Source organism: Nannospalax galili, unplaced genomic scaffold, assembly GCF_000622305.1.
Source record: "Nannospalax galili isolate Female #2095 unplaced genomic scaffold, S.galili_v1.0 scaffold160, whole genome shotgun sequence".
NCBI classification, from domain to species: Eukaryota; Metazoa; Chordata; class Mammalia; order Rodentia; family Spalacidae; genus Nannospalax; species Nannospalax galili.
In genome coordinates, this window is record NW_008346900.1 from 2,573,648 (window position 1) to 2,590,061 (window position 16,414).

Here is a 16,414-nt window from a genome sequence, read left to right on the forward strand (position 1 = left end):
TTAATACTAGCTCCCATTCTAGGGCAAAACGAGAAGGAAGGGAATAGAGGCTGTGACCCCATATACTCTAGTGCTGATGGGATCTGAGTGCTGTACCAGCCAAGCAGGCTGACAGATTCTCCTGGACCCAGCACCAATCAGCTCTGCCTAGGGCCACTTGTGCTAGCCTTTGTCCCCAAGTGGCCTTGGGAACGCCTCTGGGATAGGCCCTTTGGAGTGAGACGTGGAGGGGTTGGTCCTGCTGTCCCTGCTTCTCTCTTCTGGTGGGATCCCAGCCCTTTGTGCAATGAGGTCCTTTGTTTTGGGACCACCATTTCATTCTTGGATACACCACCAGGAAGCAGCAGGCAGGGAAGGACGGGGAAGAGATTTAAGGGCGGGCTAAGTGGTGACGTTGAGGAAGGGGGCTGTTTATAAGCCCTGCTGTGGGCACAGCAGGACCAGTGTGGACCGGAAATGAGGGACTCTCCTTGCAACAGAAGGTTGGTGGTTTGCCTGCATCCCTGGGGCCAAGTAGATGGGGTGGGGGTGGGGGAGTACTGGAGGGAGACAACTTTACCTTTCAGAAAGGGGCTAAGGCCCTACAAGCAGAGGGACCAGATACACCCTCAATACCTACCTGGGTCTTAGACACCCAGAGCTGTGGGGATGCAGAGGGCAGATGCCCAGCAGAAAGGAGCTTGTGTTCAACAGTGACCACATTGGCCTTGAGGTAGGAAGATCTGGTGTCAGAGTGTGGATCATGAGGGTTACAGCCATCCATCTAGCACCTTGTCAAATGGGATGGGTCCGTAGCATTGAGATCTTTAATTCCTTGGGAGATGAATACATATTACAGGGTGATCAGCCTGCAGCCTTTGTGCTGGACTGAGCCCTGCTTAGGGAGAGCTGGTTCCCTACAGGAGGTAACCCTGAGTACACAGGTGCTGCTGAGAGTCCTTTGTTCAGTGGGGTAGGGATTGCTCTTCCTCAGGCCCGTATATTCCAGAGTGGGCCATGTTTGTACCCTTTCCCCCAGTGTACACCTCTGGGCAGTGGGCCCTGAGTCACCTTGGCTTCTTTTCCCCATTGGCCCCTTCAAGTATTAGCTCCCAACCTCTTGACGGGTCCCCAGGGCCCCCCAATACTTTGTGCCTCCACCCAGTGTCCTCTGACCTGACTGCTTCTGTTCCAACCAGAATTCAGCATGGGATGTCCCTTTGCCTAGCATGAGGACCCTCATGGTAGGATTACATCTAGGCCAATCCCAGACATTCTGTGGGGCCACTGTGTGTATCTTTTTGTGGATGTAAACTCTAGAAGGAACACAGGAAGACCCCAGTTTGGCTCCAACTCTTACCTAGTTTTAGCCTTAGGCGACATCCCCAAGACAACAGGTCACAGGCCTCTGGGCCCCATACCTACCTGGCCCAAGAGAGTGTATGAAGAAAATGGCTTTCTGGTCAGGGGGGGGACAGATGGGTGGGTGGGCAGTGAAGGATCGTGGCCTCTCCTCCCACAGGCTGTGCACCAAGAGCCCCCGAGGCTCCCACCTCCACCTCTGTCTCTGGATGTGGTTGGGTACCACCCTGGCATATGGGCAGGGACAAGGTAAGGAGGGGGAGCCTGGAGACACTGCCCCCTACATAAGGAGCCCCACTTGACCTTCCCTAACAGACGCTTCCCCATAAGTCAAATGCCTGTTCAGAGCTGTTATAGCAACAGGCAAGCTAGCAGCCAGAGGGTTCTTCACGCTCAGCTTTTGCCTTGACCTTTGGTCTGTGGCCTCTCAACTCTGCTTGGGAAAGCCTTTGTGTGCTCTGTCTCCGCTTCTGCTTTGTCGAGTTTGCTGGCGCACTCTATGTTTACTCCTGCATTGATGCTTTGTTATTCTTTAAACCTTTCAGTGTAGTTTCAGACAGCACACAGCTTAACATAGAGCAAGACTCCTAGTTCCTACCTCCTGGAAGGAAAGGGCCCTCCTACCGGCCTCCCTCTTTGCACTGTCCCCTTTGGGAGCACAGTCATGGCACATCCCTCCACTTCTCTGCATGAGTCTTGGAACAAGAATTTTCCATCTGACCTCCTCCTGTTTGGTCACTCCAGCCTCTCCCCTCTGAGAAAGTCCTCCCCCCCATATCTTTTGTGACACAGGCACTTGGCGAGGGTCTGCGCCGAAGCCTCCTTGAGGAGCTGCTGGCTCGGGTGGGTTCCTGGGAGGCATAGTCCCTATGTCCCAGGAGCCTGTGTTCTCATGCCTAGGCTCAGCTCCCAGGAGTGATATATTTGTTCCTCATGGCACGTGACCCATCTGAATTTGTTTCTGGGGTTACACCAGGGTCTAAGCCACCAGGTTAGGAACACTTCTTCCTGCACTGCCATTCACAGCACTGTGGACAGTTCCAGCCCAGATTGGCCTGGAGCCCCATGGATTTCATTTCTCAGCCTGTCCTCTCCTCCAAGAGGGTGACTGACTATCACATGGGTAGATTCCTTCACTCCATGTGCTCAGAGGAATTCCAAGGTGGAGCCCATGGGCCAGAATTTCAACTGGAAGGAAACCTTCACTGTGGGTGTGGCCAACTTGGTGATTCTGTAAGACCTACCATGATTAGGTTAAGGCAAACCCACTTTTCCTCCTGCTAAGTCCTCTGCATGACAAGGTTGGCCTCATCAGCTCTCTGCAGCGCTGGGTAGACTGAAGCCTCAGACCAACTGGGAAGGCAGGGCCCACAAGTCCAGGCAGCTGGCAGGGAGGTGGGTTGTGGTTTGGGAATGGAGCATGTTCCTATGCTGTCCCTGAGGGAAATTCTGAAGGCCCCCAACACTGCTGGGAGAAGGGAGAAACAGAAGGCTCTTCATAGGCAAGAGTGGGGCCCCTGCTCACAGCTGGCCCATTAGAGCCCCCACCTCATCCTGCCTGACACATTCCTGCCTTTCAGTAGGCCACTCCCAGAGCAGCCAGGCCCATCTGGAAACCAGCTCCTTCTGAATGGATCATTGTGTCTGCCAGTCTCTCTGGGCCCGAGCTTCTGGTGGGAAGGCCAGAAGAAGCCTATCTGTCCCCATTTTCCAAAAATAGCTGCCTGCACTGCAGAGCCCGGAAGCTTCCTGGGAGGTCAGCATAGACCCCACTGCCGCTCTCCTCCCCATTGGCCATGGGCATCCCCACACACAACAGGATTACCCCCACCTTGGTTTCTTTTCCTGTTGCTATGGTAAAAGTCCTGACAAAGCAACTCTAGGGAGAATAGGTTTATTTTAGTTCGTGGATCAAAGTGCAGTCCATCATGGCAAGGACATCAAGGCAGCAGGAGCTTGAAGCAGCTGGTCATATTGCATCTATAGTCAGATAGCTCAGCTTGCTATCTCAATTTTATACCGTCCAGGATCCCCTGCCTAGAGAATAGAATAGACTACAATTAAGGTGGGTCTTCCCACATCAGTTAAAAAAATCAAAAAATCCCTCACAGGTATGCCTAGAGGCTCATCTCCCAGGTGATTCTGGATTCTGTCAGGCTGACACTATCACACCCCCACCTCCAGCTTGAGAACTGCAACTCCATATACATAACTCACGTGCCCATACGCATGAGTGCACACAGACACACCGCATGCACACAAGCAAACAGCCTTCACCACATTCCCAGCTGGGGTCTTTCACCTTCCACAAGGGATGTGTCAACCTAGTGTGACCTTGGCGGGTGGAGGGATCTGCAGAAGCACAACCATTTCTCCTATAAGCCTTCTCAAGACTCGGAAACCAAGGCAGCTGCCAAGGCCCCGGGCAGGGTCAGCAACTGCTGCTTTGGCTCTGCACCTCTAGTCATCACAGGTACTAGATGGGTGCTGGTCTGAGCCTTCCTTGAAGTGGGGCTCCCTTAGGTGGGACTAGACTCCCTTCTACTGAAGTTACCAACATGGCCCTGTCATTGAGGACCCCAAGGACATAGGTTTCTTCCTCCTAAAATCCCTTCTATGGGACCAAGGCTCTTCAGACACCTGGGTGGGCTACACCCCAGAGAGACCTCCAGAATAGGGCTGTGCCCCCTCAAACCTCTGGGTCAGAGGTCAGTCATCCACCCATCCTGTTTCTGCAGTAAGTAGCCGCCTGAGGCTGGCAGTGCTGCCCGAGGACCGGCTGCAGATGAAGTGGAGGGAGGCAGAGGGAAATAGCCTTGGCTACTTGGTGCAGGTGACACCCATGGCAGGTAAGGAGCCCGTGCCTGTCTCCCAGGCTCCCTCTTCTCTTCCCTCTGTTAGGACTATTAGAAATGGATCTGAGGAAAATGACTACATAATTATAAATACTTTGGCAAAGCAAAAAGTTTTACTTTTGCGAATGCAAAGGGGCCGGTCTTGTGTGGTCAGAGCTCAGCCTCACTTTCTTACACAATTGGCTTAAAGTGGCATAGTTGTTAATCAAAGTGCAACTATTTTTTTCCTTGTTTTAAAAAGATTTGTTTTTATTTGGATTTATATGTATGTGTGTGTCTGTCAGGACCCACCAAGATCCCAGTACTGCAAAAGGAAAAAAGAGAAAAGAAAAGCTATCCATGTAAGCGTCCATATTGTTATATAGAACAGAAAGGTAAGTCCAGGTAGACCAGAAGGAAATGAGAGAAGAGGGAATAGGGAGATAAAAAGAACACAGAATGAAGAGGGGTCCAAAGAGCCCTTAGTGAACAGCCAGGCCCCTGTGGACAGTGGAGTGGCGTTCCTTCTAGCCAATGTGAAAATCTTTGTCTTGTAATTGAAACTTTTTTCTTTTTGAGACAGGGTCTCCCTGTAGCCCCAGCTGGCCTGGAACTTGTTATGTAGACCAGGCTGGCCTCCATCTCACAGAGATCTGCCTGCGTCTGCCTCCCAATTGCTGGGATTAAAGGTGTGGGCCACCAACACCCCCCCCCAACACTGGCTAATTGAGACATTTTATCCATTCATATTTAACAAATTTATCTGAGTTTAAATTTACACTCTTCCACTTTGTCTTCTTTTTCTTATACTTACATACTTATTTTTTTTTTTTTTTTTACTTCTTTGGAGGTTGTATTTTTTGGAAAGTTTTAAATACACAGAAGGCAGCACAGTGTGATGGAGCCGTGTGATCAGCCCTGAACTCAACAGTTATTAACACAACACATGGCTAGCCTTGCCTTTTGTCTCTCCCTGCCACCCTCCTGTGCTGCATTATCTTAAAGCAAATCTGACACAACACATAATTCTGACGATAAATGTTTCAGTATGTTCACCTAGAAGAAAGAACCCAAGCTCAGCCCTAGGACCTCCAAATTAAAACCATGACTTTCTATCTTGTCTGATAAACACCCTTTACAGTCAGCCAGTCTTAATTGGGATTCCAAATGAGGCCACACATTTTGTTTTGTTTTGTTTTGCTTTCTGAGTCTGGGTCTTTCTATGTAATCCAAATTGACCTTGAATTCATAATTCCCTGCCTTCAGTCTTCTGAGTGCTCAGATTGTAGCTGTGTTCCACACACCTGGCTGAGGCCACACATCTTGGTTCCTATGGCTTTTCTAATTTTTTGTCTACACTTTTTTTCTTTCTCCAGTTCCCTTGGAGTTTCCTTGTAGGAAAAGTCGGATCCCTGTGTCCTTGTCTTGCAGTGACATCTTCGTGTTGCTGTCTGACTAGCCCCTCTCTCCCCTGTGTCATTTGCAGATTAGCAGTTGGAATCCTGGAGTTTGGTCAGGTTCAAGTTGGTATACGTCAGTGAAGATTGTTGCCAGGGGTGCAGGGTGCTTCTACTGTACCACAGCTGGTTGTCCATAGTGTCTGCTCTTTCTGCGAAAGTTAAGATTGGCCAGCAGGTGTAGGGTGAGGAGTCCATGTGCCCATCAGCTTGGTAGTTATGTACTCATCCTCTGTCTCCTGGTTACCACCCTAAGACAATAGTGTGCAACCTTACAAACATGTGACAAGCCTGATGGTGGTTTCACCTTTCCCAGGTGGCACTGCAACCTCCAGACATCATATCTCCACCTAGCCCTCGCCACGAGTCCTAATTATATAGTTATATTAAATCTCATAATGCATTTTCAGTATGATAGTTGATCATCAGTTAACATCTGCAGGCAGGCTTGTATTCTAGTCTGTTTTCCTTTATTTATTTATTTATTTATTTATTTATTATTTATTTATTTATTTGAGACAGGGTCTCACTGTGTAGCTCAGGCTGACTTTAAACTTACCATCCTCCTGCCTCAGCCTTAAGTGCTGGGACTACAGGCCTGTGCTGCCACGTCTGGCTCAGGTCCATCTTCTGCTGCTGTAATAGAATATTTATAAACAACAGAAGTGTGTTGTCCTGTGGCCCTTGCTGCCTGCGCTGCTGCCTAGTAGGGGGCTGGGTTCAGGTCTGGGGACCATTCACTGTGCAAGAGCAATGGACTGTATTCTTCCAAGACATGAAGTGTTTCTCCCTCCCTATTGCTGGAAGCCCAGAGGATCTGTGGGTGTGTCCATAAGTCTGTCTGCTTCTTCCCAGCTACACTGCAAGGTCATGTCTGCAATCCAGCCCTATCTGTAGATGATGACATTACAGAACAGGAAAAATGGATGCTTCCTGCATGACAGACTCCTCCGGGGAGGTGGCGGGCCTCTCTGTAGCCTCATTTGGCCCTGGAACTCACTATGTAGACCAGGTTTACCTCAGTCTCACGTAGATTTGCCTGCCTCTGCCTTCTAAGTGCCACCACACCCAACTCCAGCGAGGTTTTGAGAAGAAGAAATTTCTTTTTTCCACCAGAGATTCTCTCCCTTTTCCATTCCCTGCTCTCCTATCAGATTCCCATCCTCTTATCTTCCCTAACCTCAAGTGGAGCTGGAGGAGTCCATTTGGAGGACTTCTTACATTATGTGCACATGCTGTGTGCACACATATACACATTTTCACATACATATGGTATACATGCCTTCAGGGTACACAGTGCATACACCCATATGCACACCTGTATGCATACATGTATCTATATGCATATGTACATACCCTGAAATGATACACACATGCACACACAATATGTGCATATATACAAACATGCAGTACATACATGCAGATAAGCTCACACATACTCATATGCATGCATATAAACATGCGCATACATCCACTTGCAAGTATGCATACACATGCATGGCAGTACAGCAGACTCAACAGCTCTCCTGTCCCCATCCCAGGGGACTCAGAGCAGGAGCTGATGCTGACCACCAAGACCCCCAAAGCCACTGTGGGCGGCCTGAGCCCTTCCAAGGGCTATACCTTGCAGGTCTTCGAGCTCACTGGCTCTGGGCCCATCCTGCTGGCACGGAAAGAGTTTGTGAGTAAGTCTTCTGCACCCAGACAGGGGTGAATGTGGGTGGAAGGCCTCTGGGTTGAGAGCCTGTGGCCGGGGCTTGTAGACTGATTTGGTTTTCCTGTATGGTGCATGCGTGTCTTGTTTCCTGTTCCTCATATTGCTGCTCACCTCCCATGAGGTGGGGAGGTCTGAATTTTCCTTCCAGGAAGAATGTGTGCTCTGCTCCCACCCTAGGCTGGGGTCCTGACAGCCCCTCCTCTCTCTGTAGTTGAGGATCTGAAGAGCCACTCTCTGGTCAGAGGTAGCCGGAGGCTGGTGGGAGCCCCCCTGGAGCCCACACCCATCCCTCTGGGAACCCTAGACCCTGAGCAGACTCCTGAGCCCAGCGTCGCCATCACCCTAAGCCAAGGCCCTCCTGTTCTTGGTGGGTCAAAGTGGAGTAAGAGTGGATCCTAGTGGAGGGGAGATGAAACTTCCTATGTCCCTCATCATATAGCTGGAAGTTCTTGTTTGCGTCTGACCACATGCTCTAGTTTTAACTTAGGCTTACCTGTCATGCTCCTGGACTCAGTAAGCTCAGATATAGGAGACAGATAGTCTCTTCCCTAGAGCCCAGCTTAGGTCTGGAAGATAAGAGGGGACAGCTGTGACTCCTTGCCCCTCCAGGAGTGACCAGTGAGGGTCAGGGGAAGCTTAAACAAGGACTCGGAATACAGGACCATGCTCAGCCAACTGCAGACCTAGAAAGGCAGAGTCACACTGCATCCTCCGTGGGAAAGAGAGGGAAGTTGGGTAAGCTGACTTGCTCTATCCCATGGGGCCATCTCTCTCCCACCACATCAGGGAGGACTCTGCCTCCCCCATCAGACACAGAACTGAAGGAAGGCTTCTGCTCTCAGAGTTGGGCACTACCGTTTCAGGTGGGGTCCTCCTGTCCAGGCTCTATGTCCCCAGTCTTCCAGAATAATATCACCCCACCCAGGACTGGACCTCCCCTTTAGACTGCAGCCTCAAACCCACAGAGGAATCACTTGGTTGTGCTCAGGAGTCTCCTGGGGCCTTCCAGGGGCTGTCTGTGCTAAATTTTCAGGGTCCTAAATGGGGTACTTTGCAAAGAGCTGCAGGGCCTTGAGAACCCTGAGGCCACAGCAGTAGTTGCTGGTCGCTAGCTACTGGCCCAGCCAGTCTTCCAGGAGCTGTTTGTGGTGCTGACCTTCTACTCCACCCCTGGAGGCCACCCACAGGGAGCTGGGCCTGGACATGTGAGTGCTAGGCCCCTCTCAACCCAGAGCTTGCATTGTCAGGTGTACATACAGTGCTTCCAGGGACCTTGGAAGGCAGAGGTAGACCCTAGAGTGGATGTTGTCATCAGCCCTCTTTGAAAGGATTTGAAGGGCTAAGACCCCAGACCAGGATCTATGTGAGATTTTCTAAGTTGGGTGAGACCCTAGGTCCTTGGAAACCTGTCCCCACAAGATCCCAGGAAGACTTCAGCCTGCTCACAACACCACAGGTGTCCCAGGGAAGCCACAGGCCTTGCCTAATACCTCACCCCTCCTTGTCTACCCCAGCTGACCCTGAGTTCCACTGCACCCCCCCCAAACCTACGGATATGGTCTTCCTGGTGGATGGCTCCTGGAGTATTGGCCACAGCCACTTCCAGCAGATCAAAGACTTCCTGGCCAGCGTCATCATGCCCTTTGAAATAGGACCAGATAAAGTCCAAGTAGGTGGGTGTTGCCTCCTTTGCCCAAACCCTGGGGGAGGTTGGAACTCATAAGTCCTTACTAGCAAAGGGGCAGTGGCTCCCCTCAAGAAGGAACCGGGGATGCTGCAGCCTCCCGGGGTCCACTAACTTGCCAGGAAGGATATGAAACCTGGCGGATGGAAGCCCACTCAGTCTGGGTTGGGTCATGTGACTGATTCACTTTCCCTGTGACCCAAAGCTGCTGTCTTGGTCTTCTGGAATGCCTGGCACCTAATCAGCCTCTCCGCCAACACCCCAATGAGAGCCTTGGGCCCTATAAATGCATTTCTCCTTGGGGATGAGACCCAAGCAGGCCATGCACAGCGCTAGCAACTCTGTCGTCTTCATCTTATTTCTTTGCGTTTTCATGAAACAGCCGTCAAAACGGAGCCTTAGTGCTGAGGATTAGCTCAGGGGACTAGCACTTGCCTAGCATGCTTAATCCCTAGTGCTGCAAAAAATGAAAGAAAAAAACCCCAAACAAAACAAAAACCCTCATCCCAGCGGCCTGGGCCCTCCCCCAGGTCTGACTCAGTACAGTGGAGACCCCCAGACCGAGTGGGACCTCAATTCCTTCCACACCAGAGAGCAGGTGCTAGAAGCTGTGCACAACCTCCATTACAAGGGAGGAAACACCTTCACAGGTATGTCCTGGCCTTGTGGTCTGGCTGTTCTGAAGTCTCTGGCTGATCTCTCTTTATGCCCTACCTACCCCTAGACATTTGTGTGATGGATGGTGCTGAGATCACTAACACTTCAGAGGGCACAATCTCCCCCCCTTCACCTTTGGCAACAGTGTGGGCCTGTCAGACGGCTTGCTGAGAACAAGTGTCTGCACCCATCACAGGCAGCTTCTGTCTCAGTCCCACTCAACTGTATTTGCAGGTGGTTTCCTATAGGACAGGGATATGGCCTTGCTGGGTCTCAGGTGCCCTCCAAGAGAGGGATGTCCCTACTTCCAGGTGTCCTCAGTCTAGCAAGGCGGGTGAACAGAGAGCCCTGGGATCAAGTGCTGGGAGAAACTAAGGCTGAGAGGGCACCTGAAGGAGGGGTCCTGGTGGCTGCCTATCACTTTGTCTCAATGCTCCCAAGGCCTCGCCCTGACCCATGTGTTGGGGCAGAACCTGAAGCCAGTGGTGGGTCTTCGTCCAGAGGCAGCCAAGGTGTTGATTCTGGTGACAGATGGCAAATCCCAGGATGATGTACGCACAGCTGCCCACATCCTTAAGGATCTGAACATTGATGTCTTCACTGTGGGTGAGCCCACATGGTCCCTGGGCCCTGGGATAGAATGCTTATGGCCAGGGTAGGCTCTGGGTCACAGAAATGTTTGGACTCCAGCTTCACCATCTTGGTTGGAGAACTGGGTGCATGCTTGACTTCTGGCCCTCAGCTTTTGTGCCTGTGAAGCCCAGGGGGTGAGTTCATGGAGATGTGGGGGGGGTCACATACCTGCCTGGTGCTCACATGGGCACCACCAATGTGGCTGTCCCTTGCAGTAATATTTGCAGACTCTCCCAACCCCCACCTCTGCTCTGACTCCTCACCCTCCAACTCAAATTGCACAGTGCTCACCAAACAGCCTTCAAACTGACTGGTCCCTGCCTGGCTGGTGTCCCTGTGTCTATAATTCTTCTACCTTCTTCTCTCCAAGGAAGGATTGTGCCTGATGCCCTCTGGGGCCTCAGCTGTACTCCCTGTACTCTGTCTGATGGGAAGGAAACTAGGTATAGGGGAGTTGTCCTGGGAGCCCCAGATTCCCCCTTCTCTCATAAGCACTTGCCACCAGCACCCATATGACCTGGCCTGCTGCCCAGAGCTCCCAGGACCATCCTACCTGGGTCCAGAGCATGCCAAGCACACTGGCCTCCCCTGATCCATTCATATGTTTCATTGAAGCCTTATGGGATCTGGGACATGTGGCTTCAGTTTGTGCCCTCCACTGTGGTCTTGTCTGCAAGTAGGACCAAGGTCTCAGAGCAGGTAGCTGGCATACACCCCCCCTGGTCCCTGAGCAGGTGTGAAGAATGCTGATGAAGCAGAACTGAAGCTCCTGGCATCCCAGCCATTGGACATCACTGTCCACAACGTGCTGGACTTCCCACAGCTGGCCACACTAGCTGACCTACTCAGCCGCCTCATCTGCCAGAAAGTCCAGGGCAGGGACCTGAACAGGGACCCAGGTGAGGGTATAACCCCACAGTAACAGAGGGACAGGGAGGCTGAGGCTACACTAGGTCAGTTCTCATGGTCCATGAGGATCCACAGTCCAAACCAGGGAGAGGAACATCTGTTCTTGGGGAGAGGGGGGAGATTTTCATGTCCTCCTGTACATGGCCACCAGGGGGAGCAGGCAGAGGTGCTCACTTGGGTTCTGACCACCTCCATTCCAACAGTCACACCAGCAGCAGCCACTCTGGCCCTGCACCCCCTCCCCACGCCTACCAGCCTGGTCCTGACCCACATCACCTCCTCCAGTGTCCATTTGTCCTGGACTCCAGCCCCACATCTACCTCTCAAGTATCTAGTTGTATGGCAGCCTTCCAAGGGTGGTGCCCCCAGGGAGGTAAGTGGGGCCCTTTGGACAACGTCTGCTAAGGGCCATCCCTGGGAGCTGGGGCAGATGACAGGGACTCCACCAACATGGCTCAGGTGGGTTCTGCTGATCTGTGGCTGAATGCTAGAATTGGGGCCACAGATGATCAAGTCCACATGAGAGAGGAGAGCCATTGTGGGGTAGGGGAAGCAGCTACAAACAGATGCACCCAAGTAGACCAAGTCAGAGGGGAGTGCTGGACAGTGACTGAGGACACCCAGGTGTGGTTTTGATATAATACTGATAGGTGAATATGGATTGGTTGGTGGTCTCCCCTGCTCTCATGGTACCTGGTGTTGCCCTGCTCCATGTGGGGACCCAATCTCTCAGAAGCGTGGCAGCATGTTTCCCCAAGCCCACATCCTGTTGATGGAGTTTTCCTGCCCTGCCTCTGTCAAGGTGGTGGTAGAGGGGCCCGCCTCATTCATGGATCTTCATAACCTGACCTCCAACACAGAATACTTGATCTCCGTGCTCCCTGTCTATGAGAGTGGGGTTGGCGAGGGCCTGCAGGGCCGGGTAAGCACAGGTAAGTGAAGTGATCTTTGTCTGGTCCTGACCCTCAGGCCTGGCTGTAGGCAGCCCTGGGTCTGAGGCACTTCCACAAGTCTCAGTTCCAGGCTTCTGTGACCCTGATGCCCTCTTCTGAACACAGTGGTGTCACACCACAACCCATTACTACTGATGCTCGTGATGGCCTGGGGCTTCCATCCTGCCTGGCCATAGCGCATGACTGAGGCCACTGGCTCTCAGCTACCCTTGGATCTACCATGATCTCTAGCTCCACTGAGACAGACCTCACGTACCTCACACCCACTTACTTACAGGGGCTGTCAGTATGTTTGGAGCTGTGCCGCTGACAGCAACGCCATTGTAAAGAATATTCATTTCCCAAAGGAAACTTGACCCTTCATCAGAACCTTGGGACCCCACTTGGCCCCGATGCCCTCGGCTTTGCTCTTTGCTTCTGATCTGCCTCTTCTGGTCATTCACAGAGACAGTTCCACACACGGTGTGGCTTTTTGTGAGGTTCTTTCAACCTGGAGGCTGCCTCCCTTCCACCTTTGGGGGCAAATGACCTTAGGCCTGCAAGGTGATCTGGCTCCTATAGACTTGTGAGGCAAAAAACGCAGCCCAAGTGAAATATGAGACAAGTCGCTTAGAGTCCTGTGTTCTGACTGGTGGTTGCCCACCTGGCCCAGGCTTCTGTACAACCCTGCCTTCTGAAAGTCTTGTCGTTGAAATGAGCACATCTTTGCTCATGTATATGAGTCCTGTGCATGCCACATTTTCAAAATGTCCCTGATGTCATCTCATCCTCAGCACCCCTGCCTCCACCCCGGGCACTGGCCTTGGCTGCAGTGACACCTAGCACCCTCCACCTTACCTGGCAGCCCTCTGCTGGGGCTACTCAATACTTGGTGCGGTACTTGTTGGCTGCCCCGACTGGGAAGGAGCAGAGGAGAGAGGTGCGAGGCAGGGAAAGGGAGACCATGCTGGGGCAGGTGGGTAGAGCATACTGCAGAGAGTAGACTATGTTGCCATGTCCTCGACAGGTGCAAGTGGGGCAGCCTGAGGTGCTGCTGGATGGCCTGGAGCCAGGCCAGGACTATGAGGTTTCAGTACAGAGCCTCCGGGGACCAGAGGCCAGCGAGGCCCAGGCCATCCACGCTAGGACCTGTGAGTGTCCTGCCTAGGCCACCTGTCTACATAGCAGATGTGATGCTCTGCTCTTTAGCGTGCTCTGGGGTGGGAGACCACAGACAGCTCTGAGGGTCCCATAAGCCCCTCAATCCCAGTGCTGCTTACCCTTCCCCCAGTCCTGAGGGTAAGCATGGAAGCTCCTGAAGCCTCTCTGTGCTCTGCAGCCACCCTAGGACCCCCAAGACACCTGAGTTTCTCTGATGTGAGCTACAACTCAGTCTATGTGTCCTGGGAAGCCCAGAGGCCTGTGCGCTCGGTCAAGGTCAGCTATGTCTCCAGTGACGGCAGCCACTCTGGGCAGGTAAAAGCAGGCTTGCCTGGGGCCCAAAAGTCTCAAGGGACTCCTGGGGGACCCAGAATCCTAGGTAGGCCCAGCATTCAAACAGACCTGGGGGGCTCCTGATATATTCCTATTTCCGATGACACACACATTCAGTCAACATCTGTTCAGCTTCCTTATACCCAGGCTTTGGGATGGCATATGGGACACTGTGTCAACAATATTTCAGCCCTTGGGGTCTGGGTCTGGTGGGAATTGGAGGAAGATCTGAATCAAAGACTCACACACAGAGTGATGGCATGGTGAGGCTGTGGTCACACCTGGTATGGCGGTAGAATGACTTGTAGGGTTGCAGGATAAGACAGAGAAGGGCATCTCCACCCATGTCCTCCTATAGTTCCATGACTGATCCCATTTTTCCCATTCTGAGAGTCACAGAGTAGTCCTGGCTGCATGTCCTGAGCCTAGTTGGGTCTCCATCCTGGAAGGGGCTCCAAGTGCCCCATGAGTCTCTGTATGCCTCCTACAGGTGCGGATTCCTGGAAATGCTACCTCAGCCACTCTGGGCCCCCTTTCCTCCTCCACCATGTACACCGTCCATGTCACCTGCTTTTACTTTGGGGGTAGTTCCTCCATTCTGACTGGCCATATTACCACAAGTGAGTTGGTAAACTTGAGGCTGGGGTGGAGCTGGGATATATCCTTCTGTCCTACTGAAGAGTTCGAGTCCACAAGCCTGTGTTGTGTGTCTGCTCTGGCTGTGCTGAGCCAGGTGGGGACAAATGTCTGGACAAGTGTGACAGGAGGGATGCATAGTGACAAGGGTCCACATGACTGACCTTTATCTGTTAGAAACAGATTAGGCTAGCACTGTGCACTCATATCTCTACACCTCATCTTCCAGAGAAAGCCCCCAGCCCAAGCCAGCTGTCTGTGATGGAGCTGCCAGGTGATACAGTCAGGCTGTCATGGGTGGCTGCTGCCTCATCTGGTGTACTTGTCTATCAGATCAAGTGGACGCCCTTGGGAGAAGGGAAGGCCCATGAGGTAAGGGATTAGCTGAACCTTCAGAGGAATTCCTATGACCCCAGATTCCAAGACCAACTGGGACTTAGGCTCTGTGTGCCCACCCCAGTCTTGCATCTTGGGGACACCTGTCTGTTCACACCCTATGAACCTGTCTCCTGAGGCGAGGTCCCCTATGAGCCAGGTGGACCCCTGGACTTTCCTTTCTCCAGATCTCTGTCCCAGGGACACTTGGCACAGCCATCTTGCCTGGTCTGGTGAGGCATGTGGAATATGAGATCACCATCCTGGCTTACTACAGGGACGGCGCCCGCAGTGACCCTGTATCCCTCCACTACACCCCCTGTAGGTGGCCTGTCCTCCACTCAACTGGGATTGGTACAGGAGCAGCACAGAAGGGACAGAGACTTTCCTGGATCCACATGCCCAGGACCTTGTACTCCTAGAACCACTAATAGGCAGACTTCCCAAACTCCTGACCCTGGGCCTGACCACTGGGTCTGAGCCCCAGGGACAAAGGTGTTCTTGGAGTGACCAAAGGTCCAAATTATCCAGCATGGGTGATCCAGCCTTTGTGAAAGGTCTGCTAGTGGGGGGCTCAGCAGGGACACAGTGTAGAGTTGGGTAGGGCAGGGCATGGTTTAGGAATGGTTGGTTGGCTAGCCTTCTGGCTGTAGGCACCCCCATTCTGGAGATCCCTGAGCCCCACATTGTCTGTGCTACTGGCTAGCTGCAGCAAGCAGGAGCCCACCATCCAGCCTGTCACTATCCTCGGAGACCCCGAACAGCCTGCAGGTGAACTGGATACCACCAAGTGGCCATGTCCTCCATTACCGGCTTAATTATGCACTGGCTTCAGGCTCTGGACCAGAGAAATCGGTGAGTCTGTAAAGAGCTAGGAACCACCCCAGGGTCTGGGGTGCCGATGATATCTGTCTGCTGAGGGTGGCAGCTTCTCTAGGATGGGAAAAATAGACAAAGGAGTGCAGCCTTCAAAGGAGCAGACATTCCAAGAGGGGAGGCTCACAGACCTCCTGCCCCATAGATCTCTGTGCCAGCCACCAGGAGCCACGTCACCCTTCCTGACCTGCTGTCTGCCACCAAGTACAGGGTCCTGGTCTCAGCTGTCTATGGAGCAGGGGAGAGCGTGGCAGTGTCTGCCACAGGCCGCACAGGTATGTGGGCACCGAGGGTACTAGATTCCAGGCCCAGTCAGACTCAAGGACCAGCTAGAGCCAGTCAGATGTCAAACCTGGTTAGACCCCAGACAAGGTGGGACACCAAGCCTAGTGAGACTCCAGACCCAGAACAGACCTGTGGAGAGACCATGGAAAGTAGGGAGCTTGGGGCCTAAACATTTTGGAGTGGTCAGTGCTTACCCTTTCACACACTATGATGGTGACAGAGGAAGGTGGGGTTTCCATAGGCCCTCCTCCTCTACTAGGCAGCCCTCACCCAGCCTGAGGCTATAGCAGTCTGCAGAAAACATCACTCTAGTCTGGTAGCCAGGTCTCCCACTCATGCCTGCTTGTAGGGACCAGCTGGTACTTCTATGACTGCTGGAAGTCTGCAGAGTGCAGCAGTCTGAGGACAGAAAGCAAATTAGGGCATCCTGAGTCAGAGTGACTGGAAAATGGCTGGGGAGAGTGGAGAGGTCTTTGCCCAAGAGAGCCCTAGCCTTGATGTTACAGGACATGGACAAGTCTCTGATGGCCTGTTATCCTACAACCCACAAGACCAGGCCCAGCTGTGAGGAACCATCTTTTGCT

At 52.6% G+C, this 16,414-nt stretch overlaps 1 protein-coding gene across 7 annotated transcripts in view; it reads left to right on the top strand.

Moving 5' to 3' along the window:
- The first annotated feature begins 326 nt into the window (after positions 1-326).
- The window catches only part of Col20a1 (collagen type XX alpha 1 chain), a 33,415-nt gene continuing 17,327 nt past the window's right edge, over positions 327-16,414 (top strand). For 2 of the 7 annotated variants that reach the window (XM_029568454.1, XM_029568456.1), the window contains exons 1-19: positions 1,255-1,590; positions 4,080-4,190; positions 7,174-7,317; positions 7,561-7,716; positions 7,959-8,084; positions 8,864-9,022; positions 9,564-9,683; positions 10,132-10,296; positions 11,058-11,222; positions 11,436-11,605; positions 12,035-12,164; positions 12,959-13,104; positions 13,192-13,315; positions 13,504-13,640; positions 14,149-14,278; positions 14,524-14,666; positions 14,858-14,990; positions 15,376-15,524; positions 15,691-15,820. In XM_029568454.1, coding sequence (XP_029424314.1) covers positions 1,422-1,590; positions 4,080-4,190; positions 7,174-7,317; positions 7,561-7,716; positions 7,959-8,084; positions 8,864-9,022; positions 9,564-9,683; positions 10,132-10,296; positions 11,058-11,222; positions 11,436-11,605; positions 12,035-12,164; positions 12,959-13,104; positions 13,192-13,315; positions 13,504-13,640; positions 14,149-14,278; positions 14,524-14,666; positions 14,858-14,990; positions 15,376-15,524; positions 15,691-15,820 — 2,707 coding nt within the window. In that variant the 5' untranslated portion in view covers positions 1,255-1,421. Of the gene's footprint in view, positions 483-1,250; positions 1,591-4,079; positions 4,191-7,173; positions 7,318-7,560; positions 7,717-7,958; positions 8,085-8,397; positions 8,555-8,863; positions 9,023-9,563; positions 9,684-10,131; positions 10,297-11,057; positions 11,223-11,435; positions 11,606-12,034; positions 12,165-12,958; positions 13,105-13,191; positions 13,316-13,503; positions 13,641-14,148; positions 14,279-14,523; positions 14,667-14,857; positions 14,991-15,375; positions 15,525-15,690; positions 15,821-16,414 lie in introns of those variants that run through there. The other 5 variants (XM_029568455.1, XM_029568458.1, XM_029568457.1 and 2 more) reach the window with 5 other exon arrangements.